Source organism: Lotus japonicus, chromosome 1 (genome assembly GCF_012489685.1).
Source record: "Lotus japonicus ecotype B-129 chromosome 1, LjGifu_v1.2".
Lineage (NCBI taxonomy): Eukaryota > Viridiplantae > Streptophyta > Magnoliopsida > Fabales > Fabaceae > Lotus > Lotus japonicus.
In genome coordinates this window covers 22,068,716-22,093,971 of record NC_080041.1, presented here as the reverse complement: position 1 = coordinate 22,093,971, position 25,256 = coordinate 22,068,716, and the positions used below count along the sequence as shown (strand labels likewise).

At 39.8% G+C, this 25,256-nt stretch overlaps 2 protein-coding genes across 2 annotated transcripts; both read left to right on the top strand.

The window, feature by feature from the left end:
- The first annotated feature begins 16,952 nt into the window (after nt 1–16,952).
- On the top strand, nt 16,953–20,133 carry LOC130730072 (uncharacterized). Its single transcript, XM_057581960.1, has 6 exons — nt 16,953–17,099; nt 17,409–17,606; nt 17,706–17,867; nt 19,325–19,381; nt 19,529–19,672; nt 19,765–20,133. The coding sequence occupies exons 1-6, from the start codon at nt 16,953–16,955 to the stop codon at nt 20,131–20,133; spliced, it is 1,077 nt and encodes a 358-aa protein (XP_057437943.1).
- A 2,397-nt stretch (nt 20,134–22,530) lies between these two features.
- LOC130730063 (uncharacterized mitochondrial protein AtMg00810-like) lies at nt 22,531–23,523 on the top strand. The gene has a single exon (XM_057581951.1). The coding sequence runs from the start codon at nt 22,531–22,533 to the stop codon at nt 23,521–23,523; it is 993 nt and encodes a 330-aa protein (XP_057437934.1).
- The last annotated feature ends 1,733 nt before the right edge of the window (nt 23,524–25,256 follow it).

Here is a 25,256-nt window from a genome sequence, read left to right as displayed (position 1 = left end):
GAATTTTGAGTTAATCTGTTTCCCTGCTGCTACTCAGAAAGTGCGTGCTGCCATTTGGAGTCCCCTGGAAGCGGAGCTAATTAAAATTAATGTTGATGGGGCTGCTAGAGGTTGCCCAGGAACTTGCAGTATTGGAGGCATTTTCAGAAATTCAAAGAATGAAATCCTGGGTTTTTTTTCATCAAATATAGGGGAGGGGTTTGCTTTCGAAGCCGAGGTTAAAGCCATCCATGAGGCATTGCGTCTTTGCTTGATCAGAAATTGGAGAAATCTGTGTCTTGAAAGTGATTCTTTGCTAGCTATTGGCTGGGTGAATAATCCTAACAACAGGCCGTGGAAACTTCTCAATTACTTGAACCAAATTGATTCATGGGGTGCTGAAGTGAACTGTTTGAAGTTTTCCCATGTCTATCGTGAAGCTAATATAGAAGCAGATAAGTTAGCTAAGCGTGGTGCTGCTTATGTATCAGACTTGGTTTATTTTAATTCCTCCTTAGCAGTGTAATTTGCCCAGTTGAGGGGGTTTTGTCCTCTTCGTTTTCTTTTCCATATAATAAATCAGTTTGTTCTCAAAAAAAAAAAAGATTTGATCTAGATTTATGGAAAAACCCCTAAAAAAATTCAAATTAAATCTTCTAACCCACTTTTCTCTCTCCTAGTCATCAATCTCGAAAATTATAATAATAATAATAGAGGTATTTCAATTTTATTTTTATTTTTAGACTTATATAAATAATTAAATAATTATCCTATGTCTAATTCTAATAAATATTCATTTCTGTCATTTTTCTGACAACTGACTAACAACAGAATTAAATCCTATGTTGTTATTCAATATCTAACTAACTACAAGGTCAACATCAACATCAACAATGATGATTTTAATCATAAGAAATTCCTCACATCATGCATTTGAACATTCGCATAATATTAACGACAATTAATCAATCAACAACACTCAATTCACGAAAAACAGGCAATAGACAATGATCAAACAATTTTATATATTATCATAATAATAATATACTAAATTCATAATAATTTATTAATAAATTGAGGGTCTTACAGGGACTGTGACTTGACGAGGAACATCAAGGAGACAGGGATTTAGCATAAGCTCGCTCACTAAACACTGAATGAACAATAACAAGAAATTATTTTTCCTAGCTAGTTACCACTTATGGAACCCAGAAAGTGAGAATAGTTTTATGCAATTATTTTTCTATTCTTTCATGATACTTATCTATGAGATTTCCTTATCACCAAACCATAAACAGATTTTTGACATGGACAACCCAGGTTTTAGATCCACCACTCATTAATACACAACCCCCACTTTTGGATCCATCACTCTCCATCCTCAATTGGTTTAATATAGAAACAACCTTGTCATTTGAGACAACCCATAGCACATCACTAGCCAAGAAAAGACTAGGACGGGTGAAGGAAGAGAAACAGGCTAAATCCATGGTCACTTGCAAGAGAATGAGAAAGTAAGCTTAGAGAAGAGAGAAGAGCAATAGATCATTCGGATTTTGGATGCATAAAATGAATTTAATCCATGGTTTTGTGTACATATAATTAGGACTAAAATTTAGATATGAAAACTAAGAGAGTCTATACCGGATTAGAGAGACTTTGAGGTCATTTACATGAATATAGAAATGTAATAGGACCAAATATTGTAGTTGAATAAAGTATAGGAGCAAACCATAATTATTTTCCTCAACTAATCTGGACCATTCATGTAAAATCATATTATATCAGTGGCTAGAAAGAGGGGGGGGGGCACGAGTGCCTCTCCAGACATGTGCTATGTGGAAGCCTGTCCCTACATTAAATTAATATTATTTTAATTATTGTTATTAATCACAAGTTGATGTTTTTCTTAAATAATTCATATTAATTTTAATTATTATTATTTTAAAAAAATTTCCATTTGTGATTAGTAATTAAAATTGAAATAAGATTAAAATTTAAGTTTATATATGAGAAATTGAAATTTTCTACTATTAGTAATTAATATAATGAATAATATAGTGGATGTATTTTCCTAATTTTCTTAATTTTATTGGTTAATGTATTTATTGCAAAAACATACACTCTCCGGTCACATATATAAGCAAAAAAAGACATCTTAGGTTCATTCATTTAACAAATGTATCTAACCATTAATAATGACTAGATACATTCATTAAATCAATGAACCTAAAATGTCTTTTTTGCTTATATATGCGACCGGAGGGTGTATTGCTTAATGTATTTTTTGACGTGGAATATTAACTCTCATTGAAATGTAAAGACCAAAAGAAAATTTTATTTGACTAAGTAATAGAAAAAAATTATTGGTCATTAAACTTTATTTGGGTAATTAATAATAGTGACATATATTTTTTTTAAAATGAAAAGAACTAGTATTATTATGAAAATTCGAAAGTCTATGCCAAAACAGGCAACAGAACCAGTACAATGTCTAACAGACTGAACAAAAATAAAACCCACCACCAACCCGCAAAGTGGCATTAACATCATCCCAAGCACGAGCCTCATTAAAATCTTACTGGGAAAAATCCAGTGGGAAAAACCCCAGTAAGGAAAAAGAGTACCACATGCTTGAGAAAGTCACTCTGCTACAAAATACAAAAAACCAAGCTCATATGAAACTCTGCACTGAAACCACGACTCCCTCATATGTAGGAAATGGTCAGCCACATGAAGTTAACAATGCTAATAACATAATAGCATCAGGAACAAGTGTTGAAACACACCAGCGGCATCCAATACTCAAACATACAACACAATGACCACATAGATATCATCCATAAAAGATAGTACCCGCGAGGCAAATATACTTTCAGCCCATGAAGCATAAAATATAATACTCCATTTGTATCCATAACTCCAGCACTCCCACCTTTTACACAGAACCCCTCCAAACAATCACACAAGTTGCACTATAGCCAAACCCACAACACCGAAGTTCTCTCACACCCCCCTTTGCCAATTCATCTGCTTGGTCATTTGCCTCTCTAAATACATGTGCCATTTTCACACAATTCACTTGCTCAATCAAAATATCAATCATATTAAGATCATTCAATAACTTCCAAGGCCTATGCGAACCATTGGTCACCCACCCCACAGCCAAAGTCGAATCACTCTCAATCATAATATTTCTCACTCCAAACTCCTTACAAAATTTCAGTGCCCAGAGTATGGCCTTAATCTCCGCTTCATAAGCATAAAGCTCACCCAGACTAAGAGAAAAATAACCCTTCACCATACCTGCACTATGTAAGATCAAGTTTTGATCTAGTAGTACAACTCTATGTTTTGATGATTACAAGTTAACCTTTTGATATGAACAATTGTGGTACTCTAACGTGTTTTTCTGAGTGTGCTATTTACAGGCTCTGACCTCAACTCAATCTCACACAAATCAGAAGCACTGTGTATAAAGAGCGACCCAAGCAACGCTTTCGCATTCACCATGTTCAGTATGAATAGTGGAAAAGCTTCAGAAGTTCTGAAGTTATACAAACTCTGATGTGGACACAGTCACTAGAAGTTCTGATGATCCAGAAAGTCTGATAACCAAGAAACACTGAAGGCTCAGATATTCTGATGGTGTAGAAGACTCTGAAGATCCAGAAGCTAATTAGTGAAATTCTGATGTCCAGAAGCAAGATACTCTGAAGACCATGTACTTCTCTCTGAGTTCAGAATTAGAAGAAACAATGGTCAGAGGATCTGGGCTTTCCCTCTTACTCTGATCAACCGGCTTCACAAGTTCCAATATGAAGCATTCCCCTGATCAGAAGTCTCCTAGGTTTAAAGGTCAAGTCGCTATCCAAGTACAAAAGCAACTGTACCTTCCTGACGACCTACCTAACAGTCTCAGACACAGCAGAAGCTGGATTTTCGAGAACTGCCCTCCAACGGTAGCATTTTCCATGCAACGCTCAACCCTAATCCTTGGAGTATATAAAGAGGCTGAAGACTGAAAGAAGCGGCTAGAAGCATTCACATACGCGCAAGAAAAATTCAAATTCTTCTAAGCTTTCTTTCATCTGAAATTCATTGAGTTTACTATTGAAGGTATGAAAAACGGTAGAAAGGGGGGGTTTGAATAACGTTTTCAGAACAAAACTTCCACCTTAAAGATTTTGACAAATCTTTCGAGAACTTAAGTGCTAAAGATAAGAGATAGAAAAGCACACAAGGATTTTATCCTGGTTCACTTGATAAATCACTCAAGCTACTCCAGTCCACCCGTTAAGGTGATTTCTTCCTTCTTAGAATGAAGGCAATCCACTAATCAGGTAAGAGTTACAACTGCACTTGAAACCTAAAAGTGACTAACAATTACACTGACTTAGCTCACACTAAGATTCACTCTCTTAGTTTTCTCTAGGATCCGATCAACCTTGATCTCCTAAAGGAACTAAACAAACTGTTTATCAAAGAATTGTTTACAAGAGATTTGCTTCTAAAAAGCTAATTGTAAACTCAATGAATTTCAGATGAAAGAAGGCTTAGAATATTTTGAATATGTCTTGCGCGTGTGTATTTCTTTCTTCTTAGTTTCTTCGCCGCTTCTTTCAATCTTCAGCCTCTATATATACTCCAAGGATTAGGGTTGAGCGTTGCATGGGAAATGCTACCGTTGGAGGGCAGTTCTGGAAAATCCAGCTTCTGCTGTGGCTGAGAACGTTAGGTAGGTCGTCAGGAAGGTACACTTGCTTTTGTACTTGGATAGCGACTTGACCTTTTAACCTAGGAGACTTCTGATCAGAGGAATACTTCATATTGGAACTTGTGAAGCCGGTTGATCAGAGTCAGAGGGAAAGCACAGATCCTCTGACCATTGTATCTTCTGATTCTGAACTCAGAGGGAAGAACATGGCCTTCAGAGTTTCTTGCTTCTGGACTTCAGAGTTTCCACTATTCAGCTTCTGGATCTTCAGAGTCTTCTACACCATCAGAACATCTGAACCTTCAGTGTTTCTTGGTTATCAGAACTTCTGGATCTTCAGAGCTTCTAGCGACTGAGTCCACATCAGAATTTGTATAGCTTCAGAACTTCTGAAGCTTTTCCACTGTTCATACTGAACATGGTGAATGCGAAAGCGTTGCTTGGGTTACCCTTTATACACAGTGCTTCTGATTTGTGTGAGATTGAGTTGAGGTCAGAGCCTGTAAATAGCACACTCAGAAAAACACGTTAGAGTACCACAATTGTTCATATCAAAAGGTTAACTTGTAATCATCAAAACATAGAGTTGTACTACTAGATCAAAACTTGATCTTACAACTATTAGCTTTTTAGAAGCAAATCTCTAGTAAACAATTCTTTGATAAACATTTTGTTTAGTTCCTTTAGGAGATCAAGGTTGATCGGATCCTAGAGAAGACTAAGAGAGTGAATCTTAGTGTGAGCTAAGTCAGTGTAATTGTTAGTCACTTGTAGGTTTCAAGTGCAGTTGTAACTCTTACCTGATTAGTGGATTGCCTTCATTCTAAGAAGGAAGAAATCACCTTAACGGGTGGACTGGAGTAGCTTGAGTGATTTATCAAGTGAACCAGGATAAAATCCTTGTGTGCTTTTCTATCTCTTATCTTTAGCACTTAAGTTCTCGAAAGATTTGTCAAAATCTTTAAGGTGGAAGCTTTATACTGAAAACGTTATTCAAACCCCCCCCTTTCTACCGTTTTTCATACCTTCAATTGGTATCAGAGCGCAAGTTCTGATTACCACACCTAACAGTGTTCAGTGATCCGGGCCGGTGTGAAAAACAATGGCTGCCACCACCAGTGAAACTCAAAGAGATGGTTACAATGCAAAGCCTCCTATGTTCGACGGTCAAAGGTTCGAATATTGGAAAGATAGACTAGAAAGTTTCTTTTCTGTGTTTCGATGCAGATCTCTGGGATATTATTGTGGATGGCTACGAGCGTCCAGTTGATGCAGATGGCAAGAAGATCCCAAGGTCAGAGATGACTGCAGATCAAAAGAAGCTGTACTCACAACATCACAAAGCAAGAGCAATTCTTCTAAGTGCTATTTCCTACGAAGAGTACCAGAAGATTACAGATCGTGAGTTTGCGAAAGGCATTTTCGAATCTCTGAAGATGTCTCATGAAGGAAACAAGAAAGTCAAAGAATCAAAGGCATTGTATTTGATCCAAAAGTATGAATCCTTCATCATGGAGCCAAATGAGTCCATTGAAGAAATGTTCTCCAGATTTCAGTTGCTTGTAGCTGGCATACGACCTCTCAACAAGAGCTACACAACAAAAGATCATGTCATAAGGGTCATCAGGTGTCTTCCTGAAAGTTGGATGCCTTTAGTGACTTCAATAGAGCTCACGAGAGATGTTGAGAATATGAGTTTAGAAGAACTCATCAGCATTTTGAAATGCCATGAGCTGAAGCGCTCAGAGATGCAAGATCTGAGGAAAAAGTCCATAGCCTTGAAATCGAAATCTGAAAAGGCTAAGGCTGAGAAGTCAAAAGCTCTTCAAGCTGAAGAAGAGGAATCTGAAGAAGCATCAGAAGATTCTGATGAAGATGAGCTAACTCTGATCTCCAAGAGACTCAATCGCATCTGGAAGCACAGGCAGAGCAAATACAAAGGCTCTGGAAAGGCAAAAGGAAAGTCTGAATCCTCAGGTCAGAAGAAGTCCTCACTTAAGGAAGTCACATGCTTTGAGTGCAAAGAATCAGGGCACTACAAAAGTGACTGTCCAAAGTTGAAGAAGGACAAGAAGCCAAAGAAGCACTTCAAGACAAAGAAGAGTCTGATGGTGACATTTGATGAATCGGAGTCAGAGGATGTTGACTCTGATGGTGAAGTCCAAGGACTCATGGCTATTGTCAAAGACAAGGAAGCAGAGTCAAAGGGAGCTGTTGACTCTGACTCAGAATCAGAAGGAGATTCTAACTCAGACGATGAAAATGAGGTATTTGCTTCTTTCTCTACCTCTGAACTGAAACATGCATTGTCTGATATCATGGATAAATATAACTCCTTATTGTCTAAGCATAAGAAGCTGAAAAAGGACTTATCTGCTGTTTCCAAGACTCCTTCTGAACATGAGAAAATTATTTCTGATTTGAAAAATGATAATCATGCTTTGATTAATTCTAACTCTGTGCTTAAGAACCAGATTGCTAAGTTAGAAGAAGTTGTTGCCTGTGATGCCTCTGATTGTAGAAATGAGTCTAAGTATGAAAAGTCTTTTCAAAGATTCATAGCTAAAAGCGTGGATAGAAGCTTAATGGCTTCAATGATCTATGGCGTAAGCAGAAATGGAATGCATGGCATTGGCTATTCTAAACCAATTAGAAATGAGCCCTCTGTGTCTAAAGCTAAATCCTTGTATGAATGCTTTGTTCCCTCTGGTACCATATTGCCTGATCCTTTACCTGCTAAAGTTGCTAAAAACCCTCTTAAAAAGGGATCCTTCTCTATGACTAAATATCATGCAAATATTCCTTTAAAATATCATGTTGAGACACCCAAGGTGATTAGAACCTCTGGGGTAACTAACAAGAGAGGACCCAGAAAGTGGGTACCTAAGGACAAGATTATCTATGTTGCAGATATCCTTGATAGCTCCACTGAAACACCAATCATGGTATCTGGACAGTGGATGCTCGCGTCACATGACGGGAGAAAGGCGTATGTTCTGAGAGCTGAAACTTAAGCCTGGAGGCGAAGTTGGCTTTGGAGGAAATGAAAAGGGTAAAATTGTTGGTACTGGTACTATTTGTGTAGATAGTAGTCCATGCATTGATAATGTGTTATTGGTAGACGACTTAACACATAACTTATTGTCTATAAGTCAATTAGCTGACAAGGGTTATGATGTTATATTCAATCAAAAGTCCTGCCGGGCTGTAAGTCAAATCGATGGCTCTGTTCTGTTTAACAGCAAGAGGAAGAACAACATTTATAAGATCAGATTATCTGAGTTGGAGGCTCAGAATGTGAAGTGCCTTCTGTCTGTTAATGAAGAGCAGTGGGTATGGCATAGACGGTTAGGGCATGCCAGTATGAGAAAGATTTCTCAGCTGAGCAAGCTAAACCTTGTCAGGGGCTTACCCAATCTGAAGTTCGCTTCAGACGCTCTCTGTGAAGCATGTCAGAAAGGCAAATTCACAAAAGTCCCTTTCAAGGCAAAGAATGTTGTCTCAACCTCAAGGCCGTTGGAACTTCTGCATATAGACCTTTTTGGACCAGTGAAAACTGAGTCTATAGGTGGCAAGAGATATGGGATGGTTATCGTTGATGACTATAGCCGCTGGACATGGGTAAAGTTTCTAACCCGCAAGGATGAGTCTCATGCTGTGTTCTCTACCTTCATTGCTCAAGTGCAAAACGAGAAGGCTTGTAGGATTGTGCGTGTCAGAAGTGACCATGGTGGAGAGTTTGAGAATGACAAGTTTGAGAGTCTGTTTGATTCCTATGGAATTGCACATGATTTCTCTTGTCCCAGAACTCCTCAACAAAATGGTGTTGTTGAGAGGAAGAACAGAACTCTTCAGGAGATGGCTAGAACCATGCTCCAAGAAACTGGCATGGCTAAGCACTTTTGGGCAGAGGCAGTAAATACAGCATGTTACATTCAGAACAGAATCTCTGTGAGACCAATTCTGAATAAGACTCCTTATGAATTGTGGAAGAACATAAAACCCAACATTTCTTATTTTCATCCTTTTGGCTGTGTTTGTTATGTTCTCAATACTAAGGATAAATTGCATAAATTTGATGCTAAGTCTTCTAAGTGTCTATTACTTGGTTATTCTGAGAGATCTAAAGGTTTTAGATTTTATAATAGTGATGCTAAGACTATTGAAGAATCTATTCATGTTAGATTTGACGATAAGCTTGACTCTGACCAGTCAAAGCTAGTTGAGAAGTTTGCTGATTTAAGCATTAATGTTTCTGACAAAGGCAAAGCTCCAGAGGAAGTTGAGCCAGAGGAAGATGAACCAGAGGAAGAAGCTGGTCCCTCTAACTCACAAACTCTGAAGAAGAGCAGAATCACTGCAGCTCACCCTAAGGAATTGATTCTGGGCAACAAAGACGAACCGGTCAGAACCAGATCTGCCTTCAGACCCTCTGAAGAGACCCTGCTCAGTCTGAAAGGATTGGTGTCCTTAATTGAACCCAAGTCCATAGATGAAGCTCTTCAGGACAAGGATTGGATTCTGGCCATGGAAGAAGAACTGAATCAATTCTCCAAGAACGATGTTTGGAGCTTAGTGAAGAAGCCTGAGAGTGTCCATGTAATTGGAACAAAATGGGTATTCAGAATGAGAAAGGAGATGTAGTCAGAAACAAGGCAAGGCTAGTTGCTCAAGGCTACAACCAGCAGGAAGGAATAGACTACACTGAAACATTTGCTCCAGTAGCAAGACTGGAGGCAATCAGACTGTTGATTTCTTTTTCAGTGAATCACAACATAGTTTTACATCAGATGGACGTGAAGAGTGCCTTCCTAAACGGTTATATTTCAGAGGAAGTCTATGTTCATCAACCCCCAGGTTTTGAAGATGAGAAGAAGCCAGACCATGTGTTCAAATTGAAGAAGTCACTCTATGGTCTGAAGCAAGCTCCCAGAGGATGGTATGAGAGACTCAGCTCATTCCTTCTGAAGAATGAGTTTGTAAGGGATAAAGTAGATACAACTCTCTTTTGCAAGACTTATAAAGATGATATCTTAATTGTGCAAATTTATGTTGATGATATTATATTTGGTTCTGCTAATCAATCTCTATGTAAAGAATTTTCTGAGATGATGCAGGCTGAATTTGAGATGAGTATGATGGGAGAATTAAAGTACTTTCTGGGAATACAAGTTGATCAAACACCAGAAGGAACATATATCCATCAGAGCAAGTACACTAAAGAACTTCTAAAGAAGTTCAATATGCTGGAATCAACAGTGGCCAAGACTCCAATGCATCCTACATGCATTCTGGAGAAAGAAGATAAAAGTGGTAAAGTATGTCAGAAGCTCTATCGTGGCATGATAGGTTCACTTCTATACTTAACTGCATCTAGGTCAGACATACTATTTAGTGTTCATTTATGTGCTCGTTTCCAATCAGATCCAAGGGTAACCCACTTAACTGCTGTTAACAGGATCCTAAGGTATCTGAAAGGCACCACTAACCTTGGCTTGATGTATAAGAAAACATCAGAGTATAAGCTTTCAGGTTATTGTGATGCTGATTATGCTGGAGATAGAACAGAGAGAAAAAGTACTTCTGGAAATTGTCAATTTCTGGGAAGCAATCTAGTCTCATGGGCAAGCAAGAGGCAATCAACCATTGCACTATCAACTGCAGAGGCAGAATATATCTCAGCAGCAATATGCAGCACTCAGATGCTCTGGATGAAACATCAGCTAGAGGATTATCAGATCCTTGAGAGCAATATCCCAATCTATTGTGATAACACTGCTGCAATCTCATTGAGTAAGAATCCTATCTTGCATTCAAGGGCAAAGCACATTGAGGTAAAGTATCACTTTATTAGAGATTATGTACAGAAGGGCGTACTTCTTCTGAAGTTTGTTGATACTGACCATCAATGGGCAGATATCTTTACAAAGCCCTTAGCAGATGATAGATTTAATTTTATTCTGAAAAATCTGAACATGGACTTTTGTCCAGAGTGAAGATGGATCAGAACCTCTGACTATGATACTTCTTGACCAGAAGATGTCTAGTCCAGAAGGTAACTCAATCAGAGTGTGTGTACCCATTGGTACTGACTCTGAAGCTGAGACAGCAACACGTGTGTCAGTATTTCTGATGCATAGTTCCTTGTGCCCGTGTGACAGTCTGTCATGTTGCGTGTAGATGTGCTTCTCTCCTGTGTGTGATATGTGTATTTACTGTTACTATCTATCTTTAATTTTCAACCGTTGATTTTAAATTGCTTTTTGAATCAACAACGGTTATTTGTCAAAACCCACTATACACACACGATCTCCTTCACTTTCGGCTTTTTACTCTTTCTCTCTCTTGCTATTTCAAAACCGCTTATCCTCGATTTCTCTCTCGATCTCTCTTCATCTTTCAACCTTCATCTTCTACCTAAACCTTCAACCGCTCCAAAAATGGTGAGTCAAACCAGAAGAGCTACTGCAGATGCAACCCAGTTCCCTCATATGGTAGTCGGTCTAGCAACAGGTCAAAGGGGTCCTGAGAATCCGACTCAAGATCAAGGTCAAGCTCAAGAGCAGATTATTCCGATTGCAGAACGGGGCTGTGCCGTTCACTGCGTATATGCTCCTAAGGAACTTCAAGTACTGGAAGAATGGAGATTCGACCTCGACAACCTTGCTACAAATGGGTATGATCTTCGTCCTGAAGTCCAAGTTCAAGGTTGGGGAAATTACTTCAACAGGCTACGAGGACCGGTGTATGATAAACTGATCAAGGAATTCTGGAAGCACGCCGACTGCGATGATACTCAGGTGGTATCTCACATTCTTGGAAGAAAGATCATCATTACAGAGAAGTCTTTCGTGAACCTGCTGGGTGCAGAAACTGCTCTTGGGTATCGTTTCCAATTCACTGAATCAAAGCTGGAACCCAAGACGAAGGATGAGACCAACAAGGCCCTGTACACCAATTACAAACCGGGCAAGACTAATTACAAAGTGATGGACCTTCATCCCAAGCTCAGGATCTGGCACAAGATTTTGCTCCACTGCATAAACCAGAGACCAAAGGGCAGTTCCCCAGATTACATCAACTTCAACCAGAAGGCGATGTTGTTCTTCATCCAAGACAAGAAGAAGATCTGCCTTCCCTACTTCCTGTTCTCCTACTTGAAGGAGTGTATCCGGAAGTCTCGTACCACTGCCTCCATCAAGTCAGCAATCAAGTATATTCCCTTTGGGAGACTGTTGTCTGATCTCTTCATTGAGAGTGGCCTCATTCAAGATCTGGTAAATGCTGGATGCACAGAGGATCTGACCACTATTGTCAGTGATGTCTTCACTGCGAATTCTCTAAAGAAAATGGGCCTAGTCAAGAAGAAGATTGCTCCTGCCCATGAAGACACATCTTCTGAAATCAGAAGTAGAAGGGTGCCTCTGAATGACTACCCTCTGTGGACACAGGCAGACAATCCTGAAGCCATTAGGTGCTATGTTGAAGACCTAAGGGCTCAAGGCTTTGAAATTGATCTCGATGAATTCTTCAGCAGACTGCCGCCAGCTCCAGAGTTTCCTTCTCCTATCAAGAAGAAAGTTCAGAGGAAGATGATCCTAGAAGAATCTTCTGAGGAATCAGATGTCCCTCTGACCAAAAAGAAGAAGGCTGGTCAATCCAAGAGAAAACATGATGAAACCAGCAAGCCCGATGATGGTGATGATGGTGATAATGAGGATGGTCCTCCTTCTCCTAAGAAGAAGAAGAAGCAGGTCAGAATTGTGGTTAAGCCTACTCGGGTGGAACCAGCTGCTGAAGTGATCAGAAGGATTGAAACTCCTGCCAGAGTGACAAGATCATCAGCACATTCAAGTAAGTCTGCAGTTGCTTCTGATGATGATTTGAATTTATTTGATGCACTCCCCATATCAGCCATGCTCAAACAATCTTCAAATCCCCTCACTCCTATTCCTGAGTCCCAACCAGCTGCACAAACCACCTCTCCACCACATTCCCCAAGGTCTTCATTTTTTCAACCTTCTCCTACTGAAGCACCTCTCTGGAATTTGCTCCAGAACCAACCCTCTAGGCCAGATGAACCAACCTCTCCCATTACCATCCCGTACAACCCATTAACTTCTGAACCCATCATTCATGAGCAACCAGAGGCTAACCAAACAGAACCTGGACCCAGAACCTCTGATCACTCTGTCCCAAGAGCATCAGAACGTCTGGCTCCCAGAACCACGGATACAGACTCTTCCACAGCCCTTACACCCGTATCCTTCCCAACAAATGTTGCTGATTCTTCTCCTTCCAACAACTCTGAATCCCTTCGAAAATTCATGGAAGTTAGAAAAGAAAAGGTGTCTACCTTAGAAGAATATTATCTCACTTGTCCAAGCCCTAGGAGATATCCTGGCCCTAGACCCGAACGTCTAGTTGACCCAGATGAACCTATCTTGGCCAATCCTTTACATGAGGCAGACCCTTTGGCTCAACAAGCTCACCCTGCCCCTGACCAACAAGAGCCTATTCAACCAGAACCTGAACCAGAACAATCTGTGTCTAACCAATCCTCAGTTAGATCACCCCATCCTCTGGTTGAAACTTCAGAACCTCACCTTGGAACCTCTGAACCAAATGCTCAAATGTTTAACATTGGCTCTCCACAAGGTGCCTCTGAAGCTCACAGCAGCAATCACCCAGCCTCTCCTGAAACCAACCTCTCTATAATTCCTTACACTCACCTCCGACCCACATCTCTCTCTGAGTGCATCAATATTTTCTATCATGAAGCCTCTTTGATGCTACGCAATGTGCAAGGTCAGACTGACCTAAGCGAGAATGCTGAACATGTGGCTGAAGAGTGGAACAATCTGGGCACTTGGCTAGTGGCTCAAGTTCCAGTTATGATGCAGCTCCTGCATGCAGAAGGAAGTCAGAGGATCGAGGCTGCAAAGCAAAGGTTTGCTAGAAGGGTGGCTCTTCATGAACAAGAACAGAGACATAAGCTACTTGAAGCTATTGAAGAAGCCAAAAGAAAGAAAGAACAAGCAGAAGAAGCTGCACGTCAAGCAGCAGCTCAAGCTGAAAAGGCCAGATTAGAGACAGAACGACTTGAAGCTGAGGCTGAAGCTCTTAGATGCCAAGCACTTGCACCCGTAGTTTTTACTCCTGCTGCTTCTGCTTCCACTCCAGATCCTCACGCTGCTCAGAATGTTCCTTCTAGTTCTGCACAGCCAAACTCGTCCAGACTCGACATTGTGGAACAACGTCTTGACACTCATGAGTCTCTGCTGATTGAAATGAAGCAAATGATGATGGAACTTCTGCGTCGATCTGATAAACCCTAGCTTTAGGATCTCTTCGCTTTGATTTCTTTTTCTTTATCTATGTTTTATTTCGTTAACCTCTAGCTCTTTCTTATTAATCTTTACTTTGTTCGTTTGTGATTATCTATGCATATATATATATATATATATATTTCTGACATTATGTTTGCAAATTAATTTTTTATTAGTATTCATCATAAACGCTTTTACATCATACATTCTCTTTATTTTTCCTAAATTCCTAGAATGGAGGATCCCTCCTCATTCTTCTGCACTCCTGGCGCTGCTCTGACCTCTCCTTCTCCAGACGCTCCAGTGCATACTGGATGTTGTTGAGCCTGTCTTTTAGCTCATCCCTCTCCAGAATCTCTTCTGCAGTCTTGAGCTTCTCTTCAAAAATCTCTTTTTCTTCCAGCAGCTTGAGTTCAAGCTGGCTGAGTTCTTGCACCTCCTCCACGAAGGCAAGAAATTCCCTCAAGTCTCTCTTCAACTCTGGACGCGGGTCCTCCTCCAGCAGTGTCCGTGTTAGCTCTGAGATGGTCCTTGTACCCTCTGGATGCCTAATGTTCAGGAACAAGTCCTCCTCAAAGGCCTTCCTTCTCAGCTCTTCTAGTGCTACGATGTATGATGCCATTTTTTTTACTGAAAATTGTTCGAGTTGTGAAGCTTACCTCTCTCTCCAACGCTTTATATAGGCTTCACTTTCTCTCTGAAAGTTAATGCTCCTACAGTTTCTCGAGGTTAAGTTCTTGGTAACTGACCCTCCTCTTTACTCCCTTGGCCGGTGGTAAACGTTCTTATCTTGCATTAACTCTTCTATTTATTTCGCCTAACTCTGATTCATGCATCTTTTTCATTTTCTTTAAACTTAGACCTTCTCTAAGGGGGAGTACCTTGTACTTCAAGCTAAGTTTTTCACACCCCAAGCTTTTTGCTTATGACAAAAAGGGGGAGTAAACCCAGTTTTTGATGTGTAAGATGTGTTAGTGTGATTTATTTTTCTTTTGGAGAATTTAAGAGTTCCACCTTTATGACCATAGATGTGTCACTGGGCAAATACAAGGAATACATTTCACTTCTTCTGAAGTGATTCTAATTTGACTCTGATACCCAAGACTCTGATACCTTGTCTGTGACTCTGATTACTTATGCGCTCTGATTACTCTATTTTCATCTATGTCATAAGTTTTTCACTGTGAACTCTTATATCATTTAGCTCAGAATCTAGACTTTACTAATGTTTTCATCAAGTATTAGATTCAGGGGGAGCTAAGCTCAGAATCAAGCAGTGACTTGAATTCAGAATGAGCAAGATAAACTATTCACATCAGGATAAGTCTTATTCTATATCTCTAAACTCTGAGTGAATTCAGTTTAATGTTTAAGAATTGTTCATCAAAAATCTTAGTTTTGTCATCATCAAAAAGGGGGAGATTGTAAGATCAAGTTTTGATCTAGTAGTACAACTCTATGTTTTGATGATTACAAGTTAACCTTTTGATATGAACAATTGTGGTACTCTAACGTGTTTTTCTGAGTGTGCTATTTACAGGCTCTGACCTCAACTCAATCTCACACAAATCAGAAGCACTGTGTATAAAGAGCGACCCAAGCAACGCTTTCGCATTCACCATGTTCAGTATGAACAGTGGAAAAGCTTCAGAAGTTCTGAAGTTATACAAACTCTGATGTGGACTCAGTCACTAGAAGTTCTGAAGATCCAGAAAGTCTGATAACCAAGAAACACTGAAGGCTCAGATATTCTGATGGTGTAGAAGACTCTGAAGATCCAGAAGCTGATTAGTGAAATTCTGATGTCCAGAAGCAAGATACTCTGAAGACCATGTACTTCTCTCTGAGTTCAGAATCAGAAGAAACAATGGTCAGAGGATCTGGGCTTTCCCTCTGACTCTGATCAACCGGCTTCACAAGTTCCAATATGAAGCATTCCCCTAATCAGAAGTCTCCTAGGTTTAAAGGTCAAGTCGCTATCCAAGTACAAAAGCAACTGTACCTTCCTGACGACCTACCTAACAGTCTCAGACACAGCAGAAGCTGGATTTTCCAGAACTGCCCTCCAACGGTAGTATTTTCCATGCAACGCTCAACCCTAATCCTTGGAGTATATAAAGAGGCTGAAGACTGAAAGAAGCGGCTAGAAGCATTCACATACGCGCAAGAAAAATTCAAATTCTTCTAAGCTTTCTTTCATCTGAAATTCATTGAGTTTACTATTAGCTTTTTAGAAGCAAATCTCTTGTAAACAATTCTTTGATAAACAGTTTGTTTAGTTCCTTTAGGAGATCAAGGTTGATCGGATCCTAGAGAAGACTAAGAGAGTGAATCTTAGTGTGAGCTAAGTCAGTGTAATTGTTAGTCACTTTTAGGTTTCAAGTGCAGTTGTAACTCTTACCTGATTAGTGGATTGCCTTCATTCTAAGAAGGAAGAAATCACCTTAACGGGTGGACTGGAGTAGCTTGAGTGATTTATCAAGTGAACTAGGATAAAATCCTTGTGTGCTTTTCTATCTCTTATCTTTAGCACTTAAGTTCTCGAAAGATTTGTCAAAATCTTTAAGGTGGAAGCTTTATACTGAAAACGTTATTCAAACCCCCCCCTTTCTACCGTTTTTCATACCTTCACACTATCACGTAGAATACCACCCACTCCTGCTACTCCTGGGGCTCCTCTTGCAGCACCATCCACATTAAACTTTAGCAAGCCCATCTCTGGACAATTCCATTGCACTTTCCTTGATATCTTTACTAGCATTGTCCATCGAACATTCTGAAAACTCTGCTTATGAAAAGTAAAAAATATGATAATTAATAACAGGACCAGTATGTACCAAAATAAAATTACAGGATTAGTATAAAAAGAGGCGACACTGTACAGTCATCGACTATCAAGTTTTTTGTTTAAGAAAAGAATTGTAAAAATGATCAATATATTGTTCTTTGTATGTTGTTTGGTGACTAGAAGTGCTAGCCAAAGAGTTGATGGCATGCATAATAAATTACAAGAAGACTTTGAGCTGGAGAGACAATTAAAAATTATTAACAAGCCTCCTGTTAAAAGTATACAGGTATGCTAGTCCTTAATATATATGTAATCACTTTTGTTTTGTTATATTTCAATTTTTTTGAAACTCTATATATTTCATATTTGACCTCATTGCACGGTTTAATTTTTTTTTATTCTTTTTCCGAATTTTGTTTTCAACAGACAAAATTCGGATATATTGTTGATTGTATTGATATCAATAAGCAACCGGCATTTGCCCATCCTTTACTAAGGTAAATACATGAAATTTGAAATTTTATAAATCCTAAAATGTGGCAAATTTTAGTCATCTTTCATATATTACAATTTCCTTTTTTTTCTTCAATGGTAGAGGAAACCGAGCAATCAAAAAACGATTGAAAATCCCAATTTAAGGAATTCCCCATCTAAACCCAAATTTGGGCTTGAAAAACCCTGTCCAAAAGGAACGGTTCCTATTCGGAGGACAACAAAAAATAATCTTGTTCAAGCCAAATCATTACTAGATAACCAAATTTTGGCACAACAAGATCCCACATATCGTACTCATGTAAGTTTTCTCTGAAGATCAAATATTATTTTTGTTACTTTGTTAAATTACATATAATGATTTGATTAAAATGATGATGTAAATTTATCGAATTAATAGGTTGCTGGAGTTTTCGTTGTACCCTTTGGAAATTTTAATGGTGTGAATGGAACTTCTAGCGTTTGGCAACCAATTGTTGAAAAAGATCAATCAAGCGCCGCTCTTACGTGGGTTCAAAATGGACCAATAAATGCATTAAATGAAATTGCTGCTGGGTGGCATGTGAGTTTTAATCTATTTATTTACTATAGTTTTTTTCCCAAAAATGGGGTAAATAGCCAAGTTGGTCCCTGAATGTGTCAGCCGCCTTCAAGTTTGTCTCTAAACTTCTAAAATGCCTCTCGGAGTCCCTCAATGTGGCCAAACCCCTTCATGACAGTCCCCGAGTTGAAAAAAGTTGACAGACGTTAACGGAGTGCTGACATGGATTTTTTTTTATATGCTGAAGTTTACGTGGCATTTAAACGTTGGGAAAGTTTGAAATGCTTCAATTTAGTCCTTGATTTCGTTTATATGAAGAAGAACCCTAAAAATTAGGGGAAAATCCCAAATTCTCAAACCTTCCTTCTTCCCACCTCTGAATTTCTTCTTCCATTTCCCTCGCAATTTCTTTGTTGTTCTTCCTACACTCATTCCAGTTCACTCTTCTGCTATCTCTCCTTCTTTTCCTCTTTTTTTTTTTTTCTTTTCCCCCTTTTTATCAATCCTAAATGCACAAGATAGTTGAGTTGCCACTGCTCTAACGAGACTGGTATTCACAATCTGAATCTAACAAGCAAGAGAGGAAAAGGGTTGACTGGAGAGTGAGTGCGTTTAAGCACACATGGAAGGAGGAGCAGAGAAGGAGTTAGATAGAAGGAGCAAGTTTCTACACACTTTGATACAGAACAAGAAGAAAGCCAACACAGAGCAACATGATGATGATGATGATGTTGATAACACTAGCAGCAGCCTCATGACCACGAGCAGAATGCGTGCATGATGGTCATCATGTCTGATGGAAGACAAACTAGTTTGGAGACTGTGGAGACAAAAATTAACGTTGATGTGTATAAAATTGGAGCAAAATCTTCATGATTTGAACCATCCACATCAAAATGTGTATTCGAGCTTCAATAGTTTTATGGTAGGTTCCATGGAGTTATCTGTTGGTTCTGTGGGTTTATCTTCATGAAGATGAAGGTGATAATGTTTCAACCGGAAGTTAAATAGAATTCACATTATAGCTAGTAAATTGTTTAGTTCAGCCGGCAAATGAGTTGTTTTTACACCCTCAAGCTCTAGGTTCGAATCCCCCAACCACCACTTTTTTAAAAAATGATAAATTTTACATTGGGGGTTAATTTGCCACATTCAGGGACTAATTGACGTCTAAATGGTCTAAATGTTTTACCAACACTCAATTCCACGTAGGCAGTCCAACTAAGAAAAAAAATAAAATAAAAAGATTTTGTTAACGTCCGTTCCTTATTTTAACGTCAAGGACTAACGGTGAATGACTTTTGCCACATTCAGGGACCGCGGGAGGCATTTTAGAAGTTTAGGGACTAACTTGAAGGCGGTTGACACATTTAGGGACCATCTTGGCTATTTACCCCAAAAATGTGTATGCATATATGACTTGTTAATTTAAATATACAAAAACTCACTAGCTAATTTGTCTCATACATTGTTGTTAGGTGGCTCCACAATTATACAATGGTGATGTTGGAACTCATTTGTTCGCACAATGGACGGTTGAATTTTTTTCTATAATTATATCGTTTTCTTTATGAGAACATATTTTGAATTTCATTTTTGAATCTTGCACAATTGTTTTTCATTTAAAAAGAAATTCAGAGATGAACTCCTAATTTTTTTAACATGATATTGGAAAATGACAGGTAGATACTTTCCAGAACACAGGATGCTACAATGTACTATGTTCAGGTTATATTCAAACTGATCATAGTTATTATCTTTGTGGACGTTTGCTTAAGACATCTGAACACAATAATATTATTGAGTTTCAAGTTGGGATCACCCAGGTAAAGTTAAATTATATTCAATTTTATAACAATAATTTTTCACTGAGTAGATATAATGTTGCTATTTACTGAATTTATATATATGTATCCAGGATCCTGATACTAAAAGTTGGTGGTTAAATGTGGAGAATACAAATATTGGATATTTCCCAACAGAATTATTCACTAACCTAGCATTATATGCAAAGCAAGTGGGATGGGGTGGTAGAACAACTCATGCCGGCATTCCTAGTCCTCCAATGGGATCTGGAGTATTTCCGGACATGGACACGCGTGGGGCAAGCTATTTTAGGTGGGTGTCATTCAAGAATGGAACTAGATACTACGACACACCAGATTATTTGACAAAAGCATTCACAGACAACGACGATTGTTATAGGGCTAAATTCTATGGATATGAGAAAAACAATATTGGATCTATTCTTCAATTTGGAGGACTTGGAGGAAAATGTGACAATTGATTCGTAATTTTGTCAATCTTCGTTTTGAAGTTCACAAATAAATTATAATGTTAGTATTAATATTGAGAATAATATCAATTATTGGTGAAATATGCATTCCTGAGTTTTTTTTTTCCTTTTCTCTCCATGAATTTTCCTCTTCAATTGGTGACATGCATTCATGATCGACCTAACACTTTTTTACAAAAATAATGTGAGTTTGTCTCTTTTTTCAATTTAGTATTTTCCTTCCCCTTTTCTCCTTCTAGATCTCCTTCTTTAAATTTTTTAACCTCTCACCGTTTGAAAGAGCGTCTGCGCCACTGATGGTGCGTTGTTCGCCGTCGATCCTTTTTTCGTCGATTGATTTGCTGTTGCGTCTTTCGTCATCGAGTAGCTCGTCATCACTGTGCATTGTCCGTCGTCGATTAGTTTTCTGTCGATTCGTTCGCCGCTACATCTTTGGTCATCGAGTTGCTCGCCATCACCGTTGTGTCTAATGTTTAAGGTTTAAGTCAATGTCTTTGCTGCCTGATAATTTACATGGACCTGTTTTGCTGGCATTGCTATTGATGAGAAACCTCTCCATCAATTCAATGAGTCCTGAATTTAAGCAAGTCATTCGTTTGAAATTGATAGATTTTGGCAGACTCCAAAGCTTTTAATCTTTTTGATTTTTTTTTAGTTTGAAGTCCTATTACTAGTTTATATACCATAAAATTGAATCAATAGTTTTTCTTGTTAATTCTACGTATATCGAATTACTCACATGCTTGTTTTTTTGAAAGAAACGAACTTATATTAAGCAAAAGAAAAAGGGGCACCGCTCAATAAATTAGCCTGGAGATAAACAACTAATTTTGGAGGTGATAGAATAGAATATTCTTGTATTTATTCTTATGTAATTATGTCTATAATTAGGTTTAGATTTTATTATTAGTAAACAGTGTATTTATATAAATAGGGTGTTTACCCATCAATATTATGCACGGAAAATATTTCCTTCATGGTATCAGAGCAGTGGTGATGTCACTGGTTGGGGCACCGTTTGGAGAGCCAGGGGTGGATGCAGATGTAGCCATGTAATCTGCAAACAAATAAAATAAAATTTGAATTTGAATTTTTTTCTTTTTCTTTTTTAGTACTGAGTGAACCGCTGGTTTGGTTCACTGGCAGATCGGGTTGGTCTGGGCCGGTCATACAGGGGTTGCTTGAACGCTGAAACAGGTCGGGTATGGCTTCCAAACGCCCGTATTGAGCACAACAAGCAGAAGTGGTGCGACGGCGCTGCACGAACGGTGATCGGCGATCAAGGGATGTAGATCAAGCGGTGGCGTGGGCAGGCGGCGGCTGGGGGAAGCGGTCGGAGGTGCGGCGGGCGCGAGAGGAGGCGCAGCGTTGGTCGTTTGAAACAAATGCGGGCGGCTCCGATTTAGCACGTGGAAGAGAGCGACAACGGTGAGGGAAGGGGCGCGGTGCTTAGGCGTGGCCGGCGGCGCGACGGTGGGCGCGGCAGGGTTTGGCTGGCGGCAGTGGCTGCACAATAAGGTGCGGCGGCTGCAGCAGGATAACGTAGAGGAAAGGAAAAAAAAAACAAAACTAGACAAAAAATGATAAAAAAAATTAGGTCAGAAAAGTAGATCTGAACCTGCTCAATGTTATGATTTGTCAACAGAAAAATTATAATATCGCGACATGTCATTTTTGATGTAACCAAATTCCCTTTTGCCGACCTATCCTTGAGTCATGCCCCCTCTTATGAGTGTTTCACTGAGGACCTCCCTCTTTATTTGATCCACCATTGGCAAACTGTGTCCTCTCGACCACCTGACCCTCCGGTCTCGCCGTCAAGTCCCACTGACTCTTCGCCTTCCTTATCGGCTCCCGTCTCCCCTCCTGCTTCTCCCTCGCCTTTGCCCTTGCCTCCGGTCCGACCTGCACCACCCGTACGGACCATGACTACCCGTAGCATGCACGACATTTCCAAACCTAAAAAGTCTTTTAGCCTTTCGGTCTCTATTAATGACCCACCCATCTCACCCTTGCCTCGTAACCCAAAACAAGCCTTATTCGATCCCAATTGGAAGTCCGCTATGCAGTTTGAATTTAATAATCTTATTAGAAATAATACGTGGGAGTTGGTTCCCCGTCTTTCTGATGTTAATGTTATTCGCTGTATGTGGATTTTTTCGCCATAAAAAGCAGTCTAATAGTTTGTTTGAGCGTTACAAGGCTCGTTTTGTAGGTGATGGCAGGTCTCAGATTGCAGGTGTGGATTTTGATGAGACTTTCAGCCCCGTGGTGAAACCGGCTACCATACGGACAGTTCTCAGCATTGCTCTCTCCAGATCCTAGCCCATTCATCAGTTGGATGTCCAGATTGCCTTTCCGCATGGTGATCTCCAAGAGACTGTCTATATGCATCAGCCATTGGGTTTCCGCGACTCTCAGCACCCGGACTATGTCTGGCGTGTGAAGAAGTCACTTTATGATCTGAAACAAGCGCCTCGTGCTTGGTATCAGCGGTTTGCTGACTATATTTCCTCTATTGGCTTCCAACACAGCATTTCAGATCATTCCCTTTTTATCTTCCGGCGGGGTACTAACATTGTCTATATTCTACGATATGTTGATGACATCATCCTCGTTGCTTCATCTCATGATGTTCGCAAATCCTTTATGACACTTCTTGCATCCGAATTTGCTATGAAGGATCTGGGTCCTCTGAGTTATTTCCTTGGCATCACTGTCACTCGGCATGCCGGTGGTCTTTTCCTCAGTCAGAGCACTTATGCCATTGAGATCATTGCCCGCGCCGGCATGGCGTCGTGCAACCCTTCTGCTACTCCGGTTGACACGAAGCAGAAGCTCCGTTCTTCTTCTGGGACTCCTTGTGAGGATGCCACTTTGTATCAGAGTCTTGCTGGTGCCTTACAGTACCTCACCTTCACTCGTCCTGACATTTCCTATGTTGTTCAGCAGGTGTGCTTACACATGCATGCTCCCCACACCGACCATATGCTTGCTCTCAAGCGTGTCTTACGCTATGTTCGTGGCACTCTGAATTACGGTCTTCACTTGTATCCCTCCCCTATTGAGAAACTTGTTTCTTATACGGATGCTGACTGGGGGGGATGTTCTGACACCAGACGCTCTACTTCTGGCTACTGTGTTTTCCTTGGTGACAATCTTATTTCTTGGTCATCTAAGCGGCAACCCACCCTATCTCGCTCTAGTGTTGAAGCTGAATACCGGGGTGTTGCTAATGTTGTCTCCGAGTCTTGCTGGATAATGTTGTCTCCGAGTCTTGCTGGATCCGCAATTTACTTCCGGAGCTTCACTTTCCTCTATGTTAGGCAACATTGGTTCACTGTGACAATGTTAGTGCCATCTACCTCTCTTGAAATCTAGTGCACCATCAGCGTACCAAACATATAGAGATGGATATCCACTTTGTTCGGGAAAAGGTCGCACGTGGCCAGGCTCGCGTCCTTCATGTTCCTTTCCGTTATCAGATTGTGGACATATTTACCAAGGGCCTTCCCCGGGTCCTCTTTGATGATTTTCGTTCCAGTCGAAGCGGGAGGTTAGCCATAATTTACAAGAACATTCTATAGTCTTAGTAAGAGGGGGAAGGGTTATGGATTTACCCGGTGTGAGATATCACATTGTTCGAGGAACCCTAGATGTTGTCGGAGTAAAAGATCGTCAACAAGGGCGTTCTAGTGCGTTGTAGATTCTTATCCAAGACTTGTATCATTTGATAATGCCATGTGAATCGCTAGAAACATGTGAAGTGTGATAGCAAATTCTTGTATTTATTCTTATGTAATTATGCCTATAATTAGAGTTTGAATTTTATTATTAGTCAACAGTTTATTTGTATAAATAGGGTGTTTACCCATCAATATTATGCACGAAAAATATTTCCTTCAGGAGGCATATCCTCCAACCAAATAACATCGGGAGAATCATAGGCCAGTTTTGAAACAAAATCTGCCACTTGATTCCCAAACCTTTTAATAAAAGACTAAAAAAATCAAAAGATAACACCAAAGTTTTACAATCACCCAAAATGGAAGCAAAATAAGATATATCCGGACCATGCTTATGACAAGCATTGAACAAAACTTTGTAATCAGTCTCAAAAGCTTCCCTTCTAAAACCACAGTCCAACGCTATCCGGAGAGCCCAACTCCGCCATGAGAGGGGGCGCAACACTAGTCACCGGGCCACAACCCATCGCCAATAGGAGCCCTTCCCAACCTCGAGCAACCAAACCCAAACAGCGCCCTGCACCACCTCAAAAGCTGCATCAAAATTCACCTTAACGACATCCAACCCAGGAGGAACCCACCGCGCATCATCCTCGGTAGGAGGTTGTCCCCCACCACCACGCGAACCACGCGCAGCCGACAATACAAGTTGTTGAACCCTACTCAAAAGCCACCCAACGTCCAACTAAAATACCCTCGAAAACCCATTTGTTTCTCATCTCCCAAACTGCAACTAAACCAGCAAACAAAGATGCCAAAAACAGTGTCATCGACCTGGGAAAAATCAGCGCCATGACCTCTGTGAAACAAGAATTTGGAGAAGGCATGCCTTTACTTACTATCTATCAATCAGTATTGTAAATTTGTACTATGTGCATTCTTTCACCTTTTTTTTCATGTAATGACCAGGTTGATGGAGGTAATAGCGCAGACGGTAGAACTGACATGCCTGCACTTAACAACGTTGCTGCTTTCCCTGAGAATGATAACCCGGCTTTGGTAGCTGATCGTTGAGTTTTCCAATCTTAGAAAATGCTAGACTCGTTGAGGCTGGCATAAGTAGAAATATAGTAATTCCATTCAGATTGACTTATAGAATGTACAGTTATAGCAATGCTCTCTCATCAATGCGAGAGATTTTTTTTTATGCTTGAATCAGTAGCTAACTGTTGATCTCTTTATGTATAACCTGGAATTGAAATGATAAATTGGTCGTACATGGGATTTTTCTTGGTCTAATATTTTGAATTTAAGTTTGGAAAATGTTGACTTTTTCTGATTTTCAAAGAGAATTTCCTCACTAAGGGCTTCATCTTCCTCATGAACGGATTTTCATACGAAATGCGAGAATCAGTTGCACATCTTACT